Source organism: Ammospiza nelsoni, chromosome 6, assembly GCF_027579445.1.
Source record: "Ammospiza nelsoni isolate bAmmNel1 chromosome 6, bAmmNel1.pri, whole genome shotgun sequence".
Taxonomy (NCBI): Eukaryota; Metazoa; Chordata; class Aves; order Passeriformes; family Passerellidae; genus Ammospiza; species Ammospiza nelsoni.
In genome coordinates, this window is record NC_080638.1 from 36232316 (window position 1) to 36259517 (window position 27202).

General features: G+C 32.8%; 1 protein-coding gene across 5 annotated transcripts in view; it reads right to left on the reverse strand.

The window, feature by feature from the left end:
* Window positions 1-27202, reverse strand: part of NOVA1 (NOVA alternative splicing regulator 1) — a 141251-nt gene that overhangs the window by 79452 nt on the left and 34597 nt on the right. The window contains exon 1 of one of the 5 annotated variants that reach the window (XM_059475326.1): window positions 10247-10325. The exons of 3 other annotated variants lie outside the window; for them this stretch is intronic. Coding sequence is in view for 1 of the 2 variants with exons in the window: in XM_059475324.1 (XP_059331307.1) it covers window positions 9513-9621 (109 nt within the window). In the remaining variant the exon portion in view is untranslated. Of the gene's footprint in view, window positions 1-9512; window positions 10119-10246; window positions 10326-27202 lie in introns of those variants that run through there. One more of the 5 variants, XM_059475324.1, reaches the window with a different exon arrangement.

The following is a 27202-nucleotide window of genomic DNA, read 5'->3' on the forward strand; positions in this document are numbered from 1 at the left end:
CCTTTTGGTTTATGTTTAGAATTTTCCTTCCAACAACTTGTGATACTCCTACCTTCACAGACATTGTCTTAGGTAGACATCGGATTCTGTAATTTTTAAACTATTAAAAACAGATTGACATTTGTGAATTAAAAAAAAAATTTCAATATTCCCTATTTTTGGCTTAATCAATGCTCTTTGTGCTTCAGTTTAACTATACTGACAAAGGAAAATGTCTGGAGCAGAGCTACAAAAAAAAAAAAAAAACTTCCCTCCTTATTTGGCAGCTGTTAGACTGCTTTTAGAATACTGAGTCCAGGTTTAGGTCCTCCAGTACCACAAAAATGCTGAGAAACTAAAGGAAGTTCATTGGGGTGTCACCAAAGCAGTTAAGGTTATGAAGTACCTGCCCTTAAGAGGGGAAGTTGAGGCAACTTGGCCTCTTTCATCAAGACTGGAGAACAGGCAATCCTTCCTTCAGAAGGACCCCAAAACTGGTCCTTAATAACTACGAAGTCATAAAGAAGATTAAGTTAAGCTCTTTCCAGTGATTTATAGTGGGAGGACATCATTGAAACAAGAGGTTCTAATTAGACTTAAGGAAAAACCTTTCCCTCAGGAGGACTTTCTTGCTTAGGAAAATGTTGCAGAAAAGCTGCGCAGTAAGATAAAGCCACCAGCAACATTGTCTGCCTGCACAGCTGACCCTGCCTGTAGACACAATTTGGACCAGAGATCTTCTGATACCCCTCACAAACTGAATCACTATAAATTGCGTTCAGAGTTTTCTTAATTTATTGTATTTAATTTTGTTCTTGCATGGATTTAGTTTTTGTGCCATCATCCCCACTTTTTCTAAAGGAAACTCAGTGTACTGCAGCAGTCTCTCTTGCCATATTCTGATAGAATCTCTCCCTCCTCTACAGGGCAAAGGTTTTTCTCATAGCATCTATAGAAATGTGACTTGTGAAACTGATTATTACCAGGAACTCAGGCTATCAATCTTCCTTTTTTTAGCTGTGCAACTATAATGTTGAAAGTCATCCAGGAATAATTTTTAATGTTTTGACATCTCCTAGTTTTTAGATTATTGCTGTGAAGAAGGACTTATGTATCAATACAAAGGCATTTAATCAGATGACAAAGATAAAACTCATTGTAGACAACTGCAAGGTGAATCCTTGAATCAAAGTTACTTTTAAGGCAACACATTATAAATAAATTGTAACTTTTTTGATAACAAACCTGGTTGTCAGCATCAATGACGTATTTTTATAATGTGGAAATACAGTATAAAGAAACACTGGCATAGTAGGTATTAGACAAAATAGAATATGCTAAACTGTATGTTATTGCCCAAATGCAAAGTTTTATTTTGGCAAATTTGTCATACATACACAATACTAAAAAACGTGAAAAGCCTTAATACTTAGAACAGTCCAGAAAAAAGTTTCAACAAGCTACAGCTACAACAGCATGATAAAAAGGTATAAAAATCATCAGGACTAGAAGCCAAACAAGTTTTCTAGTTAGCATTATAATTAGTATTAGAATTAGTAAATAAATCACATGGCTTTAAATAAAAAAGGAAAAAATCAGTAAAAGTTATATGCAAACAGTAAAATAATAATTGTCTAGTTGGAAAATACTATTTTAAAGGGTTATTATATTTGTTATACCAAATACTATAAAAAGAGTATTTACTCTTCGGCACAAAAGAAATCTTTAATTTTATAGGTTTTATGATGTAATATAGAAGTGTTTCTGCACTTTCTTTCAGTATGTAGATTAAAATATTAAAATTTTTAAAGTGAAGTTTACTTTGAAATTATATTTTCTAGATTGTCTCAAGGAGATTTTGTAGAATAATTACCAGGAAAGATGAGATTCTAAAAAGAAATACAATACCTATTAAAATGATTCTAGAAAAGATTGCAAGATCACTCGATAAAAACTTTGAGGGAATTTTGTCATGTTTGAATGGAATCTGCACTGTAGTGGTAACAAGGTAAGAATCATGCAAGATTTACTAAAACATGAAACATTTCTGACTACAGACTTTCATAGTATGTAGTAGTAACACAGATTAGAACACAAGGCTGCTCCACAATGTAGATATATGAAGAATATGTCATACAGTTCTGAATATATATGTTATAAATTATTTCCTAAAATTTGAAGATTCAATGACGTAATGGTAATTACTTTCTAAGCAGTTTTCAAAAATGTCCTTTGCAAAAGCTTATTTGGAAACAAAACTGCTATAGAGGAAGAAGAAAAGCCCTTGCATGGAAGAATTAATGAATAAAAGAGGGAAAAGCTAAACCATCCATTTTCACAACAGAGAGATCATGTAGGGTGTTATATGTATATGTAGACAAAAATCTGGAAAATGGGAGCAGACATCAGTGCTGAAGATTCAGTCAATTTGATGATGGTTGTTAAGCAATGAAGACATATATCATAGTGAAGAACCACAGAAGGGCCTCAGAATGAAGTGACTGTATAAAAGAATAGCAAATGTCATTCCATGTACACAAATGTGACGTACATAGGAGAGAAAGCAATTCTAATTTCACACAGAAAAATAATGGACTCAGTACTGTCCATTATTTCACTCGAGTGTAATTTGCATTCAAGTGTAAAATTCCGTACTACGATATAAGAAAAAGCTAACCCAGTTTTAACAGCCAAAGAGAAAATCAAACGTTAAGAATTTCTAAGGAAGGAACATAAACCAGAAAAGGGTGTGAGATGACGTATGCTGACACAAATGTGTGTTTGTATGTGGCAACTGTCTTCAGCTGTGGTCCCTCCCTTTGCCTCCACATGAAGCATTACAACTAGGAAAGATTCAGAAGACACAAGTAAAGCCATAGGCTGCCTTCTAATACAAGGACTAATGTAAGCTTACACTTCTCAAAATCTGGAAATTGTGCTAAAAGTCAAATATCTGCAAAATCATGAAGGCAGAGGAAGCAGACTGATTCATCCTCTCTTTAATACAGGAAGTTCCATGGAGAAAGTTGAAAAATGCATTAAAGGGGATGCTGGCTCTTTTGCAAGTGCTCATTAGTCACCTTTGTATACTTCACTTTCTCACGATTGGACTTGCAATTGGCACATTTCCGAAGGGGAAAATCTTCAACAATTGATGCTGAGGACTTTAATCAGAGATTTCAGCAGAACACAATCTGTTTATGCATTCACCTTTACTGCCACATATGCAATAAATACAGATATTCAAGTTCAACACATGGTATGGTCCTTCATGAATACTGAGCTTTCTTCCTTAGGGAAAGTGGAAATCATTATCCAGCCTGAGTAAGCCATTATTGAAATACAATTTTTATTTTACATATTGTCAGACCTGGTGTTAAAAACATAACTCAACACATGAAGTGTAATTTAAGGGATAATTACTCCAAACATCAGATTTCATTAATCAGAACAAGGTCATTGCAAAATTGATCAGGACAGACATTATGTCTTCTAAGTCATTACACAAGAAGATAGAGTTGAGGAATAAAGATACATCTCTCTAACAGACAACAGAGAATGTAAAGTATGAATGCAGAGAACCTGAGTGCCATTCCATTTACACGGGTCAGACAGATTCTCGCTTTTCATTTGGCTAGCAAGAACTTTTTGAACTACCCTGAGTTTCAAGGAAGTTCTTCCTATGTGAGTGTATTTTAAAATATAAATTAGTTTAATACATCAAGAAAACAAAATAGGATACAATTGTCAGTGAAACAAGGAGAATTTTAAGAAGTTGATGTTATGTTAGCAGACAGGCAGACTACACTCGCACAAATATGACTACACAAAACATAATATGCTGTAACTGCTTGAAGTTAACTAAAAGCAAACCTGTAAAAGGTTTTTAAATGTATTAAATATCCAGCTTAATGACTACGAAGTTAAACATGTGAATGTGAAAGCAAGGGTCTCGAAAAGAGTTACAGTAAATATATGCTCATATGAAATCCAAAAATGACAATAATTTATACATAAGAATTAGTTTTTCAGTTGTTATACCAAGTACACTGCTTTTGAAAGAAAATCTGAATGTTATAACAAAAAAAGTCTGTACAAAGTTATATAAATTTACTGCTTATTACAGCATTTAAAATACTCTATGCTATTTACAGCTACTAATTTACCAAAGTACCAAAAAGAAAGAAAAGAAAATCAATTGAAGTACACTGAAAAACAACACTTCCATTTTACAAGTGACAGAATTTTATAAAATTTTGCATAGAAATACCCATTCCTAGTGGAATTCCTAGTTAAAACAAATCTTTGAGATAAGATACAACACTTCACTAAAAGTTACATATAGAAAATAAAGAATCTACTAACAGTTTATGAACCCTTCCTTATCAGATTGTCATCTATACAAAATACACCCATCCAGTGTTACATAATGACAAAAACATTTGTCTGGTTTATATTAACAGTTGTTTACCTTTGTCATCAGGCAGTTTATTTTAGATTTATTTGCTGAAAACAATAAACCTGAGGTTGCCAACTACTTCAAAAGCATTTTCCTGTAGTTAACTTATCTACCGATTAATTTTTGCCTTCTCACACACTCTCCCCTATGTTTCTTGGTTCATTCTTTATGGTCCTAATGCATTGATTAGTTTAACTACAATAAAGAACCTATGAACTCCATAATCTAAACACGTTCACTTCTGTTAAAAGTCTGACAAAACAAGCACTTGGATGTGATTTTTATAGAATAAATATAATTCTGTGTAACTGTTTTAATTTTTTGTTATGCAGCATTGCATGCCACGATCACGTAAATAAAAAAGATTATTGACTATTCTGTTACTTCACTAATAGTTACTGTAAAAATCTCAGTTCACTAATATTTGGGTGAAACAATAGTGATTAGATTTTAATTCTAAATCTGTTTACATAACCAATTTTGTAGCGATCAGAAATAGAAACAAAGCTAAAAACAGCGATAATTTAAAATACCATAATTAAATGTAATTAAATAAGGTTTTACCTAATTAAATAATAATACGATACTAGGAGGATTCATTAATAGAAAATCTTTATAATTTTTATATATTAAAGCATTTCACAAACTATGGAATTGCTCTTGACCAACTGACATCTTAATTTTCCATTTTAAATTTTAATGCCTGCTTGAACTGTAGACACAGTGAGACTTCCCAGTGGAGCAAAATCTTCATGTCCACATAGCAAGTATGATTTCTGTGTTCTGGATCTTTAGTAAGTGATTTAAGAAATAGAATTCTTGTTGTCTCTTATTTCAGCCAGTCCTGAAGTAACAGCCAGCTGAGGAACCATCATAGCCTGGTCTTCCTGAAGAGACTTGCTCAATAAATATCAACAAATTAAGCCTTACTGAAAGCCTTATCAAGGAAATATTGTTCAGAGTATAATTAGTTTAAAAATAAGTGCCATTTATAATTAATTGATAACTTGCTTATGAGCACAAATTTGGCAAGGAATTTTTCTTTTTTTTGAATGATTGAGTCTTTAAAGTCATACTTGGCTTTCAGGAATGACAGGTAGAAAGCCAACTTCAAAAAACAGAGCCTCTATTGAAACCTGATGAAGTAATTTCACAATGCCACCTGTCAGGTTAGCTCTCCCCTAGTACTTCAAATATTATGAAGTGGGATGAACAAAGGCATTAGAAAGGAAGAACTCTTTCAGTTAAACCGCAATGATTGTCAGTTAAACACATATGATTAACATCCCACACTGCATCATACCAGATAGACTGTTAGAAGAGTCTTTAAGATACTAAGATATTATCTAAAAGTAGTATTCTAAAGACAGAATGTTTCTACTAAGACATTTCCATGTGTGCTTTCCTCTAATTTCAAGAAAAGTGCTAACTGGTATCAACTAGTAACAAGTTCACAGAGCAGACACATTTAATTAAAGTCATATTAAAAACATCTGTCTCCTAATGTCCAGGCCTCTTTCTCCTAATAAAAAAAAAAAAAAAAGAAAAGAAAAAAAAGGGAGTTTTAAAAAGTACCTCTTTGAAAGTAAAAGAGGTTAGTTTTAAATTTCAAAATGCATAAATTTCTGAATTAAAAGGTTTCTTTTTACATAATTTTTAAACAGACTTAAGCTTAAGTTATTTGATCTCATATTTAGAATAGATGGCCCTAGTCTTTCATTGCCATCTACTATAATGTGATACACACAGGACAGTTTATTTTTAAATGCAACCTACAATTTAGTTCAATACATATACATATTCATTAAGTCTGATCAATCTAATCAAAGATGTCCTTGAAGGTATTCTCAAGGAAGACATTAAATCAGCATAAAATAGCTATTATAAGCCATACAGCAGAAGGAAAATAAGGTTACTATATATTGAAACACTTCGGCAATATGAAAACTCAAAGTTTCTACATTTCTAGAAACTATTCTACATATCATGACCTTGCAAACTAAACAGTAATGTATGAAAATACAAAACAGAAACTATATGTACATACCTGATATTCAGATACAGATTCGTTTCTGCACTAGCCTGAAGTATTTTACTAACAAAGGTAGAAACTGCCTTCATTATTATGACTAATACATTAAAAAAATTAAAACCAAAACATCCAAATATGAGAATTTCCTTCTATTATACAGAAAAAGATTAAGTATATGATGTTATTGGCTGATTAGGTATTTTCATAATTTAATTACATGGCAGTTATTAATGCGCAAAATTCAAAGTCCACATAGCGTAGCCTTCAGAAGAGTAACATACTTCTTGTACGTCATCAGCAGCACCTTAGAAAAGTAATAAAATACATCATGTGCTTCCTGTGCACTTAAACATTCTATTATACAAGCACAATATAACAATATTTAATTTAAATACATCAAGGAATCCTTGTAAATCTTCTACACAATTAGAATAACAGGAAAAAATTCTGCAAATGGTAAAAAAAATATTTTTTTCTTTCAATATCATCATCCTTCAGTTTTACTGGTGAATTTAAGAACTTTATTCTAGCTTAATGTTGATTTTATAAATAGCTGCTGATATTCATATCAAGATTCCTTCCTCTTCCCTCTTACTTTCCTCACCACTGAACATCGTGGCAGCAGATACTAATGGAAACATGTTGACCTATGCTCTAGAAGAAAAAGAGATGGAAGAAAGTGTTTAAAGCAGTAAGAGAAAAGAATCAGCGTTTAAAGCAAAAGTGAACACATATACATAATGACAGAAAATATTCAGATATTTTAATCCCCTTTTGTTCTCATGTTTTTGTACTTGCTCTTTAAAAATGAGGAAAGGGAAAATGGCATTAATTCATAATCCATAAGGTACAGCATATGTCCGGCTATCATCTTTGGCATTTACAACTTGACAATCGAGACAGAGTCTATTAAAAGAACTGGAAAGAAATACAAAAGCTCAAATGTTTCTAAGAAGGTTTTCTTCATGCAAGGGATCACACATGATTTGGGGAAATTATAATTATTAACAAAAGGGGTGAGTTCAACATGGTAAAATTCCTTCTAGGAAAAGGAATTCAAGTATAGAAAACTGATGAGGAGGGACAACATTTTGCATTTGACAAGATAGAGAGTTAGAAAGCAATTAAATTCAAGTGGTGTGATCAGAGAAGTTTTTAGACAAATGACTATGAAAGTGACTTTTTGGAGAGATGAAAGCTAAGGACCTAGATAAGACTTTGGTAACCTGCAAAGAAGAACAAGCATTTGAAGATTTTTATAAACAAAGAGCAAAGTTTAGATGCATGCAATCTGAAATGTCATAGATTGGCTATGCAATTTGACAGACAAATTATAGTCTTGAAAAGAAAGGGTATGCTGTCCACAGTAACCAAAAATGAGTAAGAAGGAAGGGTCTGTGAAGAGAGCCGGGATCAGTTTCCAAATGATTCATTCAAATTCTAAGTAGACTATCTATAGGATAACCACAGTCAAGACAAGATGTTCTAGGAATCACAGACAGGAACACTAGATATGTGCATCATCGCGAGAAACAAAAAATACACTCCTGACCAAATCTGTGCGTAAGATCATGTATATCAATGAAGAATATTAGGAAGCAAATCTCTGGCACACAGATTAAAGTGAGATGATGGCAGGCAACCTACCAAACAATGAGATATATGAAGACAAAGTCACAAATGGACGACAGTTTCTTGTAGTTGATCATGACTACAGAGCCGTACTCAGTAATTGAAATGAGTGTGAAAAATTTGTGTACATATGTAGTTCAGGAAGAACAGATAAAGGGAGCAAAATAGTAGAGTGATACAATTTTAACAAGAGGAAATCACTAACTAATAGAACAAAATCTGGAATGAATGAGTTTCAAAGAAAAGGAAGACACAACTAAATCATATTGGTACATAGCATATACCCAATTGGGTATATGGGATTACTTTGTGCAAAATGCATTAAAAATGCAGAAAAAATACAGGCTTATGCTTGCCAAACACAAAATACTCTATTTCTGGGGATTACAGATAGGAGAAAAAAAATGCACTGATATCTTCCATCTGACATTGCATTTATGATTTGGCAGAGAGTTCAACAGAAGTTTATAAAGCTGGCCACAGCTCTTCTTGCTCCTCTTAATTAATGAATCATCTACAAATTCTAACTACCTAAAAAAACCCAAACCAGGAGTATAAAACAGTTCCCTAATTAAATGATAATATTTTTGTTCCATATATATTTTTTGTAAATATATGATGAAAATCTAATCTTTTCACACTTTGGATGGTTTCACAGCGTGAGATTGCTATTACATCTGAAAATATGAATTTTGTTAGTGTCAGTCCTGACCTTTGTCAATACTCATAAAAACAATTTTTAAAAAACTTTTTGGGCTCTTTGACATTATAGAGTAGAGAAAAAAGGAAAGTACTTTCCTTCAAACTACAGTGTTTGAAAAGCAGTCAAATTGGAGAAAGGTAGCAAACTCAAGTAAAAGAAAATCAAAATTTTAAAATCTTGTTCTACATTATAATTTTTTATATCTATATAATTGAAGTAAACAGCCAGTTGCCTTTTTTCTTTCCTTTTCATGTTCTTGGCTTTTTTCTTTATTTCTTTTGGGTCTTTTGCTTTTGTTTTTTTTTTTTTTTTTGCAAGGGCACTTATTTTTCTCCCTCCTAATGTGCTGCCTATATTATCATCAGAAATATTCATTAGAGTGGAAGCAGCTGAGACTTATTTTTAATTGTTGAATCCCATAGCAGCCAGTGAAATGTAGCATTATAAAATAGTAGGCCTTACTAAAAAGGAAAAATAATTTTATTAACAAACCCATAAGCCTTCATATAATGCAATATGGTAAAATCTATAGTTCTGAACTACCACTATCAGATGTGCACTAACACTCATGAAAGCCTATTTAATCTGCTAAATGTATTTTAATGTGGTTACTGATATGAACAAAAGTGGCATAAAAAATGAAGAAATTAGACTGTAAACTGTGAAAAACAGAAGAGGATGATGTAATATTAGAAGTAATTTCTCACAAGAATCCTGTGCTGAATTAGAGCAACTTTCCAGCGATATGGCATTTCCTTCCTGTGCCACTCCATACTCCCTGAAAATATATAAAACGGAATGGGTTTTACAGTACATGGAGTCACGTTAATGTCAGTTACTCTCAAGGCTTTATGATTCCTTAAGGACATATCACCAAAAAAAAAAAATCTTATTCCACAAAAGAACTTAGTTTTTGTACTGCAGACAAACCTGATGCTGATAGGATACGGTCAACAAATGCACTGGAACAACTGTCTGCAGCTCACCCTGCACTGAAACACTTTTCAAAAACATCACACTTGTAAGAATCACACTAAAACCAGAATTTCTATTTTTTTTTTCTTACATTCAATGAGACTCAAAATGCTCCAAAACTTGATTTTAGAGCAACCAAACTTACAGGTCCACGTTAACAAAATTTTGGCCTGGTTTAAAACAATTGGATACCATTGACTTCAGAAACCTATTTTTCTAGTGAAACACTATGAAAACACTAGAACTGCATACCACAGACAGTTTTTCAGGAAGCAACCTGCAAACAACTCCAAAGTAAGGAACAGGTTCTCCTTACTCTTACCTAAAGAGCAAAAAACTGCAAATGTATCCACAGAACACCTAAGAATAGTTGGCAGAAATTTGAAAAATATATCTAAGGTCCAAATTCAACATTCTAGTACTTTTGTGTACCAATTTGGACTACAGAGACTTTAAGTATCAGTACCTTTACAGGATGGGAATTACAGCTGCCTGACGCACTCTCCTTCCCAGCAGTATCAGCCAAAGCTCACAATTCCAGTCTGTGATATCTGGTAAAAAATTGAATGGAATGCCATGTCACTGCTCTGCAGGTTTCTGAAACTGAAGTATCTGCTCTTTTTGCCTATGTATTGACTATAAGATGTCATGTGCTTGCTTTTCTTTAACAAGCAAATCTGATTTGAACTAGTTCTCTCATTTCTAAAAGAGCTAAGGTTTTTAGGACTGTATGGACTAATACGCTTTGCAGCTCATTTTGAAAACTAGTGAATACCTGAAAAACTCCAGGGCTGTGTTCAGTTGTTAGAAAAAAAAGTGCCACCTTTCTTTTTTAATATTCTTGCTAGAGATAAGTGAACACTTCTTTAATGTCCAATGCATTCTTGATTTAGATAAATGCTGCCAAAGGCATCTGATTTTTTTCATCTTAATAATTGTTCATACACTAAAATAAATTGATTTAGAAGATTTATACCAAAGGAAATTAAGAGAAATTAAAACAGAGCTGCCATGGGAGGACTTCAAGGTAAAATTCAATTTTGCAATGGAAAATGATCCTTTAATAGCAGAAGTCCTACAACGTATCCTTAAAAATATAGGAAATAGAAATTAGAACTTTTAGATTTGTACCTATGATCTTGATTCTTATATACAAATTAAACACCACACATACCCTAAAGAATATTTATAATATAAAGCTCATAGAGCTTTAACTATGTGCTTTGGAACCTTTGGTTCAAGCACTTTTGATTTTAGTTCAGTTTTGTAATATATAGGCACAGAAAAATAATGTGGTTGTTCAAAATACTTGTAACACAATTTTGCAGAGAAGCAAAATACAGAAATTTCATTGTTTCAAAGTTTTTTGGTTAATGAAGAAAAGCACTGCATACTTATTGATTACTACATGAACATCCAAATCTTTAAGGAGAAAAAATTTAAGAGCTATAGTGTTACAATAGTGTTACAATTTTCTTCTCAGTACTAGTTATGTTCCAACTAGACTTACAAATGAAAGCACAGACTGCATTTTAGAGTCTAAAAAAATCCAAACAGTCTGAGGATTAAAAAGCAGCAAATAATATTTTTCAAAAAGTGAATCACAAATACTTTACACATATATTTGTGTATATATTTTAGTTCTGTAAATCTTCTTTTCAAATATGCAATCAGTAACTTCATTAGATGCTTCTTCAAATTTCAAAACTTTGCAAGAGATGGAAACTGCCCAGCCATTAAGTCAAAAAAAAACCCAAACCAATTAAAAGCAAGACAAATTGAGCTAGTCATGAAACAAGGGAAATATTCAGAAAAAATCATAAATTTTATGTCAAGAAAACAGAATTCTGTGACTGTACATATTTTTTAGCAAAGCACGTAGGTAAAACGAAAACATATAGATTGCTATATTTACAGGAATGGATCAAATTCTAAGGCTGGAAATTTCTTCCAGGAGCAACTTTTGGACAAGAAAGGCGTTGACAAGAAAAAGACCTTCTCAAAACAGAAAATAACATGCACCTTTTCATTTTAGGTATGATGATACATACGTGGCAATTTAGGTTAGGTATGAGTGGATATATAATATACGCATTTAAGGTACATAGTAACAGCTTGGTATTATGCCCAGTGCCTTCTCTATATTCAGTTTAAAAAAATTGCTAAGATCACAAGTTCCATAATTTTCCTCACCCTTTTTAGTTCTTCTGTACACACTGAAAATAGGTAGCAGTCTAGATTAATGCCAAAATGGTCATAACTAAACTTCTTCTCTAGAAAATTCAGAACACATTCTAAAATGCAGGTGAAGTTGATGAAGATAGATGTCTGTGGCACACTATCCAGTGTCAAGTATTTCACTAAATGCATGAAATCGATGTACTGTATCAGAAATGGTTACTAATTATACAAATAACACAAGTACTTTTAAAAAAACATAGAAATATTTTAACTGGTTTCAAATCCAATTTAATAGAATAGTTTGGATTAATTTATTGACAAGAGAGTCAGGAAAGATAGCTGTAAGTGTCTGGGGTTGCACCATTTTTCTCACATATTTTCTTCAACATTGATGTGGATATAAATTTAAGATGAAAGTATCAAGGAATGCAAATTTTTCCGTGCATGCAAAATGGGCATTTTAACATAGAAGCACCACTGTACTACAGCTACTCCATTTGGCAAAGAGGAATTAAAACATTTGGGTACTCATTTATTTATTCCAAATACAATTAATGTGATCTAACAGACAACAGGAAAAATATCTCTGTAGAGAAATTACGTCTGTTGTTCCAATGAACAAGTTGGAATGCCATAAAAATAATACATTTATACATTCTACGGTAATAAGACAATTATTTTCTACTTCTTTCCTGAAATTTCTCTTCTACACATAGATACAAAAAGAAATTCCTTCTATATGTTGTAAGGTTATATATCCATTCCATCATTTTACAAGAGATTGATGGCCTTGTTTTTTATTAGAATTAATTTTATGCATTAAAAAATTAAAAAGTAATCCATTTTTTTATCTTACAAAGGTTACATAGAAAAAGATAAGTATCATCAAAATTAATATATTACCTAGTAATTTTGGTATATTTTCATATTTCCTACTGCTATACAAAGGAGTGAATGTACTTTTTTTGATTATGCACACTGTATTTATAATATACTTTCACAGTATGAAATAATACATCCTAATATATCACAGTGCACATCAAATGCAAAAATATTTAAAAGAGGTGATTTGATTCAATTTTTATATACTAAGCATGGTCTTGCAGAAATGAACATTTCTCTATTTTTTAACTGGCATTAAACACTTTGAAATAGAGGACTGTTCACCTTTTGGAAATATTTATCTAAAATTGAGAGAAAAATCTGAGGAGTAGAAGATATATATAGGCTATAGTTCCTTTTATTATTTCACTTCTTAAATTTTTATTTTAAGAAAGAATTCAGGGTTGTTTGTACTCTAGTACATGGTAATCCAGTGTAAAGGGGAGCAACAGGTTTTTAAATATTAGAAAAAAAAAGATTTTAAACAAAAAAACCCAGCAGCAACCCATCCTAAATGTTAGGCCACCTTCACAGGTGCACACTTAAAGAAGTCCTGCCTCTAGGAAGGGTCCGTATCTCTACTGAGGATTTAAACAACATGGGCTTCTATGTTTAATTCTAAAATTCACTCTAAGAATCTGGTCCACCTTGAAAAATTAACATCAGACAGGGGATGTGAACATGCACAGTCCATTCCTTAAGAACATGCACTGAACATGAAGAACAGAAGGAAGAATCAGATCAAGAATTGGGAGAAAGCAGCACGGTGCTGTGTGTAACTGCTCTTTTGTTAGAACAGTGTTAAATGATCATTCTCAAAGCCATAATCCTAGGTTTAGTAACCTATCAAAACACAACTGACAGTCTATACTTTGGTATTCCTGAAGCCATATCTTATTTGAATTCCTTAACACCAACATTGCATTAATGACTTCACATCCAAAGCAATCTTCCTGAGGGTGAGATTGATTAACTGAAATTAAGTAAACCATAGAATGCAAATATTCACAGCCATGCAGTTCAAGTGCATTCACCTAATTTTTAAAAGGAAATACAAAAACAAGTGTATTTCAAGCATTTTCTACTCATGCTCATTTTTTCCTATGTTTGGTTTGTATTTCAGTAATAAAGAAGAAGAGTTGGGCACTATTTCCTGTTTCTCAATTAATAAAACTGAAACAGAAGACAACAAGTGATAGAAGACAAGGCCCACATACATTACAAATTATTGTCTGACAGCTCTTGCACATGTGAATAGAAAAAAGAGAGAAAAACTATTGTAAAGTTATTTGCAGCACTTAACTTCTCCACAACCAAAATGTAACTGAATACAAAATGCTTCACTTTGTGAATGGCCAATGAAAATTACAACAATGCAAGTGTAAAAACATTCAAAATCTCACACAGAAATTCCTATTTTTATATATATAAACACACACATACATGTGCAATTTCATATGCTCTTGGAAAGGCAGTACAGTAAACCTTTTAAACTAAATTGCCTTACCCAATTAACTTCCATTACAAAATTAAATAATCTGTATTGTACAAATAACTGAAACTAAATTAGGCAACTTAGTTATCTTTAGTCAAAAGCAGAAACTTGCACAGTAGAAGGGAGACTTCAAACACCTGCTGAGTTTGCAAAGCAAAAAGTTACATGAAAAACAACTAACCTATTCTTCCAGAATCCAAGATGCAGCAAGCTTATTTGCAATCCACTTTTGAAATCAAGCCTATGACTTGGCAATAATTTAAAAGGCAGTTTTATTTTACCACCTCATATAAAAAGGGATCCTAATTAAGACAAAGCACAATAAAGATCTAGATTTATAACAGCATTGCAGAAATGTGGTTTTAAAGATATATTCATAGTGACTTTCCTTTTACTATTACACTGCATGGCAGTGTATTGAGTTGGAAATACTGGTGATTATATGTTTTTACATTTGAATTCGGTATTTTTTATCAGTAGACCAAATACTGAAAACCTGGGAGAAAGCAAACATTAGCACCCTTCCTTATTCTCCTCCACAAAAATACATTGTAAATACTGGCAAATGAGACATTCAGTTGGAGCCTGAAACTAAAACAAAAGTTGCTTTTTTGTTCTACTACAACATGCTAGTCATATAACAGTTGCTTCTCACAATAAGAAGGGATTATATTTCAGTTTAGAAAACTATTCCAATAACAAAATCAAGAACCAATGTGCATCTGTAATGTAGCTATCATATGCTTACACAAGAGACAACTTCGCAATATTTAATACCTCTATTCATTGTTAGACCACAAAGCTTTCATCTCCTGCTTTGGCACAGAACAAGACTACGCTCAGTAATATATTTCAGAGAGAGAAAGTATATTCAAGTATTCACAGTGCAGAACAAAGAGAATAAATCCGAGTCTAACTGAAGCAGGTGCAACTATAAAGTAAACACAGAAGCTGCCCACCATAGAGTTGCTGCCTATCCCCACATGCAGTCTGAGATACAAATTGTCAGGGTGGTAAGAGGAAGACCTTTAAAACCTCATAAGGAAATCCCTGTGTAAGTCAGGACCCCATGACACAGTCCTCCTCTGCTGCACCAACAACACTGCCTGTCAAAGAAATTGTCTGTCATACATGTGAAATACTTCATCCCTATTATATTCAAAACTATAATTAAAAGTCATCGACAAAAATTTAACAAATCAGAGCTAGAACTCCATCCTAAACTTAGCATATCACTGCACAGGACAACAGGGTTTAAGAAACTAATAATTTTAGGAAGTACAAACACATGGCTATATAAAAACATTATTGTATAATGTACAGATTCAGAAATCATTTGTTGGTTTTGTTCTTCTGGGTTTTTTCTGGTTGTTGCTTTCTTTGGTTTGATTTGGTTTCTAATGATAGTTGGTGGCCCCTTATATACTATTAAAAAGGTAAGAAACTGTCTGCAATTCACATTACACTAACCCTGGAAGCCATCCTCCTTGTTGGATGCTGCGGAGAGCCTCTTAATTTCTGATTGGAGGGTGCTGGTTAAGTGAGAGGATAAGCAGAAGACTATTTGACTTTCTTGTCTGACGTTTCAAAGACATCCAACTCAGATACTTGAAAATTATGTATCTTCAAGTGGGGCAACTTACATTCAATTTAGCTTACTGGTAGAGAATTTTAAAGAATTCTAAAAAATTGACTTGCTCAAAAGCTGAATATATGGCATTTTCATAAAGTTGATAAAGCATTTAGACAACTTTAACTATCTCAAGTTCAACAGTAGTATAAATGAAAAATTTCTACACAGGAGATGATGCCTGGAATATGATAGAAACATGGCAAGCTAAAATACATTTTTATTTTACTCCAAAAACCTAATTTGTAAGAAGGCATAGTAAGACAGGAAAGCGTGCAAAATAAATTTATTACTGCTTGTAAATTTCTAAAAGGGTAAGAAACCAAAAATTTAGGTCATCTAGAAAGATTTTATAAACATAATATTTTGATTTTTATGGCAATATTTTTTGTTTTGATATATTGGTAATTAATTTTGATTTGTTACATCTGGCAAAGGTAATTAAAAATATTATTTTAAAAAACACTGTTTTCTCATCAAAAAGTGAGATACCATATTGCTCAGTGTACATTATCCCACTCAAACTGCTGGATTTTTTTTCAACATTTGCAATAAGCAAAACTCACATTAAAAAAAAAAAATCCAAAACATTTTAAACCAAACCCACTGCACAAGATACTAGAACTAAAGCATATAAGCAAGAAGAAACCAGAACTAAAAGCATATAAACACTGCTTATCTAAAATAAACAGTATGCTGCTCTTTTATCAAAATTTAAACTGTGGTGGCTTCAGCTTCTAATGGCAATATTTTACTTTCCATAGGTTACCTTTGACTTTCTTTTCTTTATTTTGTAACTATACTGCACATACATCATAATATAGCTGAAAGCTTTGAGAGTTCTTGATCTTCTATTATTTCTATTAGTCACAAAAACTAAACTGAACTCTGTTCACTAAAACTAAGTTCAATATTCTATTACATTGTAAATTTGGATCATCAGTCTATCATTAGTAGATAAAACTGATCATGTTGGAGTTCAAGCTGAAGTAGCTCATGCTTCAAACACTGTGAAGATTTAATTATCACATATTATTAAATGTTATCTAAAACTGTTTCTTGCAACTGAAAGCTACTTATATCTTAATTGGTTTATGTGGCATTTAAATAACTTTCCAATGATAATGATTTGGTACCCATGTACAATATCCAACTGCTTGTTATTGACTTGAACAGTCATGGCAAAGCTCAAGTACCAAACCACCAATTGGTTATTTGAGACCAAATGCTCACACAACCCAGGAGATGCCATTCCTGTCCAGATCCAAGGGCATTGTCAATGTGGAATAGGAAAGTTTAGAATACCTTTAACCATTAACAATACTTGTCAAGAAAAGCATGGAGCTCTTTACATCTCCAGGTTACAAAAAGTGAGTAATTGCAAAGAATTAATCAGAGATGGGCTGCTAAGTGTATCAGCCAATGATTATACCTAAGATAATTATCTTTTCACAGAAGTTATTCAAGAAAAATAGAGTCGAGCACTAAATACTGTACTACAACCCTCTGGAGGACAACTTTGTCAATATTATTTAAGTTCTGAAATAAAAACAAAGCATTTTGAACGAGCCTTTTCATTTGTAAGCAACAATAATTGCTGATTTTGAATGAAAAAAAATTTCATTATCTCAGAAAAATATGTACCTGTAAAACAGATTTTGCTTTGCAACACTGAACTAATTTTTAAGTCAAGAACAAAACTAAAATTTAACTACACAGGATTTGGAAGACACAGATATTGTATTAATTGTCATACTCCAGTGTATAAAAGTGCTTATAAAAGTCCCCACAGAAGAGCTTCAAAACAACCTCTTTCAAGTGCTAGAGAGATATCATCAAAAGTGGCCTTTTGTTTAAAATATTTTTTTTACACAGCTTGAAATCATGCCAAATCTTCTCTTCCTGCAATATGTAAAATAAGCTACATATAAACACTTTGAAACAGGAAAAGATACTGCAGATGAGCTTTTATCACACCTACTGAGAGTTCAGTAGGAAAAAAATATTCATATGAAATCATATTGGAAACATTTCTTATTTAGACTAAAGAGACGCAGAAGTAAATTTCACTGTGAAAGTTTGTCCAATAATTGTTACTACGTGGCTATCCAGTGAGCCACATACCCAGCGTTTCACACTGGGAGGTATAAACACTGTCATTCTTCCAAAACAAGAAAATAGAAGAATTTCATTTTCTTGAGATAATGAAGCTTCACTGGAGGAAAGACATTCTGTTCTATACAAGGAGTCACCAGTTTTAACAAATCAAATGCAAACTTTGTGCAAGTGACGCATACATGGACACCCTTGTTAAAGGACAAGAACATTTGCATGTGGGAAGGCTTAAAAACAACTATAAAATTCTCAAAGCTCCTGTTTGCACCTCTGAAGTCACACCACACACTAACACAGAGCACTTCACACACTTAAACCCATCGTACTTGTTACTGCAATTTACTAAATCTAGGTACCAATAGATGGTTTTCACTAGGCAATGCAGAAGCCTAGCTTTTAACAAATGCAAGTAGCTACAGGCATTTATCCTGATGACACAGCTCTCTAACCTGACTTTGCACCATATAAAGAGGCAAACTGAAGGCCACTGGCCTGCTATCCAACCCTTTTGCAATGGTTTGAGCTGCACATCTCTCTAGTAGTACCTTTCTCCCTGCAAGTGTCAAGCATTCGACCAAGTGTGGCAGACAAAATAAAGCCTCCTGAAAAGAATTCCCACACAATTCACTCTTCCTAACTACACATCACAGGCTCAAAACTAAAATAAAGCAGACTTGACTTGTATAGACATATTTGGATTAAAAGAAGTACAGCAAAGCTTAGTTTTGTTTGCTTGTTTGGGTTTTTTCCTTTCAGGAATTAAGCAAATGGTCCACAATAACTCCACAGAGAAAAGCTGCAAGTCCTGAAAGCATTTAAGATAGTAACAAACAAAAAGCCAATGGCATAAGTCTCAACATTTTAGTAATTAAAAACCTAAGACAGTTTATTTTAAAACAAATAATCCTACATTACTTCCTTAGTTACTCCTGAAGCAGAAGGTATTTAGGCTATTTTTGATAGCCTCAAGTGTTAATTCCAATCTTTTTTTTTTATGGTATTAAATGACTGCAGCAAGATCCAAGACAACAGACAACAGTAAAAAGTATTCTAGATAGTACAAGAGAACTTAACAGGGAAGGGATAGGTACAAGTTTCATGGTTTAACCCAGATAAACCTAGATAAAATTTTAAAATTAAGAGACAGAAATTCTATTTTTTTATATATCAGACTATCCCTTCCATGTTATATTAAAACAAGCTTGTTCCAACTCACATCTTCAATTCTGTAAATATCACAGCCAGTCAGTGAAGTAATTTAGCTCAAAATATGTGGTGATTTAAACATCTAAATCAAATATTTTCCCTGAACGGCCAAAGGTGGAAAGGTAAGATAGAGTTATATACCTAGATAAAAATGCTAACATTCAATTTTTCAAGTAATTTTTCAAAAATGAGATATAATGAATTTATTATTAAGGCCTTTAGTATTAAAACACATTTTAACATGGCTTTACTGCACTAGCTAATCACAGAGCTTCCAAACAGAGACAATTAACATATTGCTATCAAATCAAAATTATTTCTCAGAAAAATCACTGGCCAAGACAAAGTGAAGTGTATCTTAAACATACCAAAAATTTAATAGACAAAAGCACAATGAGTCAGCCAAAGGCAGGACCTGTGACCACTCAAGAATGTGCACAGAAAATACAGATTGCTTCAGAATGACAGATAAACAAGGGGCAGTGTGTGGGGAGGAAATGGAGAAGAGAGCTACTCTACAAAATCATCAGTACTATATCTTCCTCTTCCTGCAGAGGTATTAGAAATTATCTTGCACAGTTCCTCTATACCTGTCCTGATCTATGAAGAAGCAGTTCTACTACCTTGGCTATAGGAAGATTTCATCACTGCCTTTATGCTTTGATTTTCTGCATTTTCTTTCAACCATCTAACAAAACAGTAACATTTAATCAACAGCAGGGTAATAATACAATATTAATATTGCTAGAACAACTTTTGCATTTAATTCTCTACCTCTAAAGGAAACAAATTATTTTCCTGGTTTAAGCTGTGTTATAGTTTCTGAGTCTCCAGTGGGATTCAATAGCAAGTTTCTCCAAATAGCTTTGCACCTATAGTCCATTCAATTTATAAATACGCATACAGCACCTTCCCCTGAGGATTAAAATTTTTAACCTAACTTTTGAAGTGATCTGATGCTATGCAGACAGTAAGAGGGCTTTAGAACGCTTAATTGCTAGACTGGTTTGGATACAATTTATTCTGCAGAATACTGTTCAGATTATATACATGATATATGTGATACACATGATTTAACTAATAATTTACTTTTAATAAAATGACTTCTCCTGCATCATCTTGGTTTTGTAAATTAATTTTCAGAATGGATACTCTGATGCAATAATTGTGTCCTCATTGCCAAGTAAAATTATCAATCATCTTAAAAGTATGAACCAATAATAACATCCTAGGTTTCGCAATTACTGAAGATTTTTTAGAGATCTATCTACAGAGCATTACAAGCCATCTGTTGGGAATGAAAATTACACATGAACAAAAGCACTAACCTGTGCTTTTGTACATACTAAATATGCATATTATAACCAAAAACATAAAGCAAATGTGCAAGAAAACTTCATGAGATAAGATAAAGATTCATGATCCTCCTACGTATGTGTATCATTTAAAAATGGGAAAAGAGTTAAAACAAAGATTTTTGCTCAAATTCAAATATTAAAAATATGTGCAACCGATGCAAGTTCAACAGCAAATCAAAACTCTCAGTGCCTGAAGTGCTATGGGGTTTAACTCCTTAAAAGCGTCTTACAAATAATTCCCTAATCTTGGGATTTGATAAATAGTTTCCACAAAAGAACTAAAAATTTGGCAGTGTAAAAAGTCAGGGTAGCCAGTTCTTTCATGGTCCTAGAAAATGTAGAAGTTGACAAATTTGTCAGTAGGCATGACCTCTCAGTTTTATGTTTTGTTCCCTAAATACCTATTAATTATAGGTAAAAAGTGCTTTCCATGATGACAAACAAATTAGGATCTTACCTCTGGGCATTATAATTTATACAGAAATATTAAGAAAAAAATAAATTTAATTTAAATTTTAAGAAATATGTGGAGACTATATTCATTTTTTTTCCATTTTTATCTAATGAAATTACATTTTAATTGCTAATCTTGCATAAATAGTAGCAACACCTAACTGGAACTAAGGTTGGGAGCCTGCAACAGGCTCATAAAACCTCCCCCATCCCAATGCAGTCAGTAATGTATGTCCTTTGATGGTGGCAAGTACAAGCTTAATAAAAAAGCAAAGTACTAGCATCTTATTACTAGTATCTCTATGTGTTAAGTAACCAGGACTTCAAAACATTAATGGTAAACTGTCAGTGGAATTTGGAGATGACCCCTGTAGAAGTCCTGCTGGACATGCTGTCTTACACCTGGAATCTCAGCTGGAACTTATCAGTGTTATACAGGTCAAAGATTTCATCAGTAAAGTTTGGCTTAGAAAGGAGGCTCGGTAAAAAAAAAATTATAAAATCAAATAAAAATACAAGTGAATAATTCTGTACAGCAAAGTCAGAATATTTATCATTCTGTGCCTGCTCAGCTACTGTCATCAAAGCAACAAAAGTGCTTCTGTACACAGAAGTAAAAAGATTCAATAAACTTGTTATGTAATAGCAGTTTGCTCAGGAAGTCCATCAATATTTCATCTACTCAAAACTGGCCAAATTTTATTATGTCATAAAGTGAATTTACTTAAACTTGGACATATTTTTAAACTAGTATTTAAAATCTGTAAAATTTATAAAAATAGATACATATTTTGCTATGCAACGCAGTAATTGCTATATTAACAGCTCCTACTAAAAGCAAAAAAGTACAGGAAAAAAGTTAAAGGAAATACTGCCCTATTCAAGAAAACATTTATATATAATGTTATATCAAGTACAAGTACAAATTTAAAACATCTGAAACAATTTGAAAGGCCCTCAGTGACGAACAATAGTAAAAAGCAGGTAGATGTGCTAATCCAACCTTTTCCACATTCAACAACAGAGATACTAAAAATGCCACGAATTTTTCAACATGCTAAATGAGTTCCAGAACAGGCATATTATTTTTTTCACTTCCTTTTCCAGTACCTGTCAGAACGTAAATTAGAGGCTGCATAACTAATTCACAATACACTGTGCAACTTTTTTTATTAACTAAAACCTGGTTTATTAGCAGAAAAAAGGTTACACTGCACAGAAGAGCTTCTAAAATTTGTGAAAATCTTTGAACTTTGAAAGGAAAAAAAGCACAACTCCTAAGTCCTCAACAAAACAGAAGAAATTACTAATCATAAAAGAAAAAATATTTAAGAATGAGATAATAATCCATTTTAATTCTACTTGGTATGTAAAGCAATTGAGTTTGATTTTTCAACTTCCACAAGCATCAAACAGCATAAAATCTTCACCCCTTACTACACAAATAACTAACATGTCAAAAGAATAACTGTTCTCCCCTATAAAATAATCAGGGCAGTTTAATAGCTTCAGTGGCGCTAAAGTAGGTACAAAACTCTAAGAATGCTCTTCTGCAATAACTTCTCAGGAAAAAAAAACCACAACCAACATTTCAACTGGGCAAACAATGAGTTTTAAATCAATGACAGAGAACTGTACAACATGGAGATTAATTATTAGAGTTCCAAAGCTACTCAGCCTTGACTTTAAACAACTGATAGACAACTAGCTGAAACCTGACTGAATAACCCTCCCAAGACTATTCTCAGTGACTATTAAAGGGCTCCAGGTTGCCCCTCATTCTTGGACCCAAGTATCACAGTCCTGGCAAACAGGGTCTAGGCGGCTCCTCTGGAACAGGGTGGGATCAGGCAAGACGACCTCCACAGGGCCCTTCCAACCTCAATCACTCTGTGAAGTAAAAACTTCTTGACTTTGTGTTATACTGACCTGCCACATATATATAAAACAACTGAGGGTGGGAGATGACTTATCAATACAACCTTTATACGGCACCATTACTCACAACATGTTTTGTAATTGGTGTATTGAGGGTTAATAATCAAGGAAAAACACCACATATCTTCAAGACATTCCCTATATCTGTGAAATAGTCTAAAAACTCTGCTCTCATCAACATATGAATGTAGAAATCCAGCGGAAAAAACCTGCCAGTAGGATAGCTTGTCTGTGACAGAAAAAAAATGAAAATTATTTGTTGCCATGCTAGAAAATTATCCAGTGATTGACTACCATAAATATTTCAGGGGGAAAAAAACTCCAAACCAAAAAGAAAACAATCAACAAAAAAACCAACACAAAAAAAAAAAAACTTCAAAAAGAACACCAAAAAAAAACACCAAACTTAAACCTTTCCACTATTCTTTTAGGATAATTCCTTACATTTTCATTATAATTTAGGGCTCACTGTGCCTAAAATCAAATTACTGGATAGTAGATACAAGCCTTCCCTTCTCCTGCATTAATGGCAATGCAAGGAGGGAGGCAAAGATATATAAGAGATTATCTTAAGTGTTTTACTACACTACATAAAGGTGATTAAATTCACCACAGTTGTAAACATGAAAAGACAAATAGATATAGCCAAATAAAAATGAGAAAAGTTAAGGCTGATAACTTTGAATAGATTTTCAGTTTTTTTATATACTGTTTGATTGTGCTAAGACTTATTAATAGGTATATTAATAGGTATATAGAAGGTTCTTTGTTAAATAATTTTTAAACAGAAACATAAAAGTACTTAAAAAAAATTGAAGTAGCATTCTGCCACCCAGAAAAGAGCTGTTTTCCCATTCTAGCTCATTCTAAAATGTATAACCTAAGAGAAAACAAATGAGATAAAATTATTTAGCGTCAGTGCCATTTCTAACCTGCAGATCAAACATGCAGCTAACGGTTCAAATCTAGCACACAGGCTGTGCCAGATATAAATCTAGCTGCGTAACCAGCTACACTTGCTTTTAACACATACAGGCGGCATTTCCAGTTGCTAGGATATTATGTAGTATATTAAGTTACATGTAAACATCCTCACAGAGTTGATATACAGAGCTTGTCATAACATTCAGGGAGAGTAAAAGCTCTGAACACACCACTATGTTCAGAAAATAATTCTGAGTAAGAGTTTGATTTATTCAATATCCACTTTTAGAACCTCCAAACGTGAAGGAAAAAAAAAAAAAACCACAACAAACAAACCACCAAACCAAACAACAAAACCAATCTGTGTTTAAAATAAAGCATTAGATAAGAGAGCCTCCTATTTAGGCAGACAGTGATTTTCCTTTGACTTCCCCTCTGTTGATGACTGTCCTTTGTATGACTTTTCCCTGAAGATGTAACACAGATACAAATCTGTCACCACAATTAAATCAAACTGATCACCTGACTTTCTACTGAAGACCAGTACAGACTATTTTCAATTCATCTTGTCCATTTCTGAAAACATATAGTTTTTCAAAATAATATCTAAGTTTCCTTACATAGGTATGATATATTTGGACTCCCCTCATACACAAGACCTAAACCCAACAAGATTATTTCTTCATTTTTTTAGTGTTTTAGAATTATGAGATTAAGTCTTATTTTACCACCTCCTCAATTGACCAAGACTCCCAAATTACTTGAAATAAAAACTTACATGTTTCTCTATAACCTGTACTAGAAACAGCAAGAAGGCTCTGAAAACTTCCATGAAGCAGCATTGAGATTGGCTGATTATTCAGCCTCAAAGCACTTATTTTGCTTAAACTCTACAAATGCAAGTAGCATATCCAGAGAAACCTGAGACACTCAGTGATGTGCTTGAGCTCCTAAACCAACCATCTATCTGGGCATATCTCAGTTTCACTTAAGGCTTGGACCAGATGATCACTCTAATTAATCCATTTTCCACCCTCGTGGAACAAATTCCCTCAAGGGCCAAAGGGGACTATGACCAATGCAATCAGGTTTCCCAATGCACATAATCAAGTAACCAAAACCCCAGAATGTTTTCTGAGTTGTACATTTTACACAAAGCTGTATCATTCACATGCTAATATACTCCACTATAATATAAAGCCCTAAAAGCAGGATAGTACGTATCAATCTGCTTAAATCCTGGTTATAAAGAGCTGAGAATACTTTCTAGAAACTGATGAATACCATTTGATCCTTATGATGCAAGTGTCTAGCCAATACACTACAACAGTAAAGCTGAAGTACTATTATGTTCTCAACCATTAATCAGCATCTACATAACCTCTTAATTTGATAGCTGCACTTCACCTTACCAATACATGAAAGTAGCAACATATATGAAAGTAGCTAATATAATCTACATTAGAATACATTTGTTCACAAACTGAATTTCTATTTTACTTTTACCTGGATTTACACTACAGTGCAAAAAAAAAACAAACCTGAAACATAAAACTACATATAAAAAACAAACACGTGAGTCCTCATTGTTCAGTGTGCATATAATCTCCCAAAACAGTTACAGTCCAGCAATTAAGCTGACTAAATATGTAGCTTTTTTGAACTTCATAAGAAAAGACAGAACATGTCTACCACAGAGTGACAACAAATCCATGCACGGATTCTATATTTAGAAGACAACATCTCAACTATTCAAGGACTAAGCAACTTACCTGTGTGATGTAATGACAGAGTATGAGGAGTGCTTAAAATGTTACTTAAAAGCTGGTTTTCAAGTGAGAGGAAGATAAATAACAGCTTACCTGAAAAGTGAAAAATATACAAATGCAGGTAGAGTCAAAGGAAATAACCCTTGCGCAAGTCTAGCAGAAAAGGAAACAAAAATCCAGAAACCCAACCCCACATACCTAGCTGCTTTTATATGCCCACTCCTAAAAATGATTTCTTATTGAAATTCATTCAGTAATTTCAGCTGACAACTAAATTATATTGGACTAGAAACTTCATAAAATTTAGAAAAATGTGCTTTAGTAAGGCTATAGCTATGGAAGGAAAGCAATTATTGTTTATACCAATATGTATTGTGTTGATAGTCACTTAAATTTTGATCAAATATCCATTCTAATTATATTAACACCATTACATTGCATTCACACATTAAAATCCTAGTTTGATACATTTTCATTCACATGTACTCACATGAAAAAGAATATCCCATGGTAAGGATAACTAACATATTTTTTATTTTTTTACAAAAACATGCAGTTTTTACATTAAAGATATTTACCTTTCTTTAATGGATTGTTTTTCAAAAAACATTGCAACATAATAATAAATGTATCTTTATTGCAGTAATTCTTTCAATGAAGGTCAAGACAAATCATCTCCTCGATTGTTATTCCAACTCCAACACTCATTCATACAAGTTCACGAACCATACAATACTTCCTTTGTTCCAAACATCTATATAATACTTCATGAATACACTGTATTATCACCTAATTTAAAAATAAGAAAACTCTCCAACACATTTAATCAGGGGCAGTATGATACAAATTGCCATAGCTTTACACCTTCACATACTTATTTATGTTGAACTTCTGATTAGTCCAAAAAGAACAGTCATACAAATTATAAACTAATTAAAAGGTAAGGCAATCCAAAAGAAATTTTACAAGTTACATGATATTTACTCCAAGGAGAGTTTCTGATAAAGAAGTGAAAAGATGTCAAGTTCTAAGGAAAATTTACTTTATCAAGCCTTCCTACTTTTGGTTCAAACAGGCAAGAGCCACAGTTCTAAAGCATCAAATACAACATAATGGCCTTACAACTGACTTGAACACTATAATATCCGGCACAAGTCTCAACACAATAAAGAAAAAAGCTACTACTGAAAAAAAAAAAAAAACAACCAATGTATTTGCATTGCCTACTTCCTATTTTTCAGTGAAATAAAACAATTATGAAGAAAATTTCAATATTCTGTCTGCAGAACCACTAATCTATCAATGAGGCATAAAAGATTCCAATGTTTTTTTTTTTTTTGTTCTACCTCTTAAAAGCATTGTCAGACTTAAGACACAGCAGGACAAAAAACCCAAAACATTTCCACAGAACAAGAGCTTTGATTTTAGGTACTCAAATCAAGGCAGATGGTTAGCCAGGAGCTTATAGAAT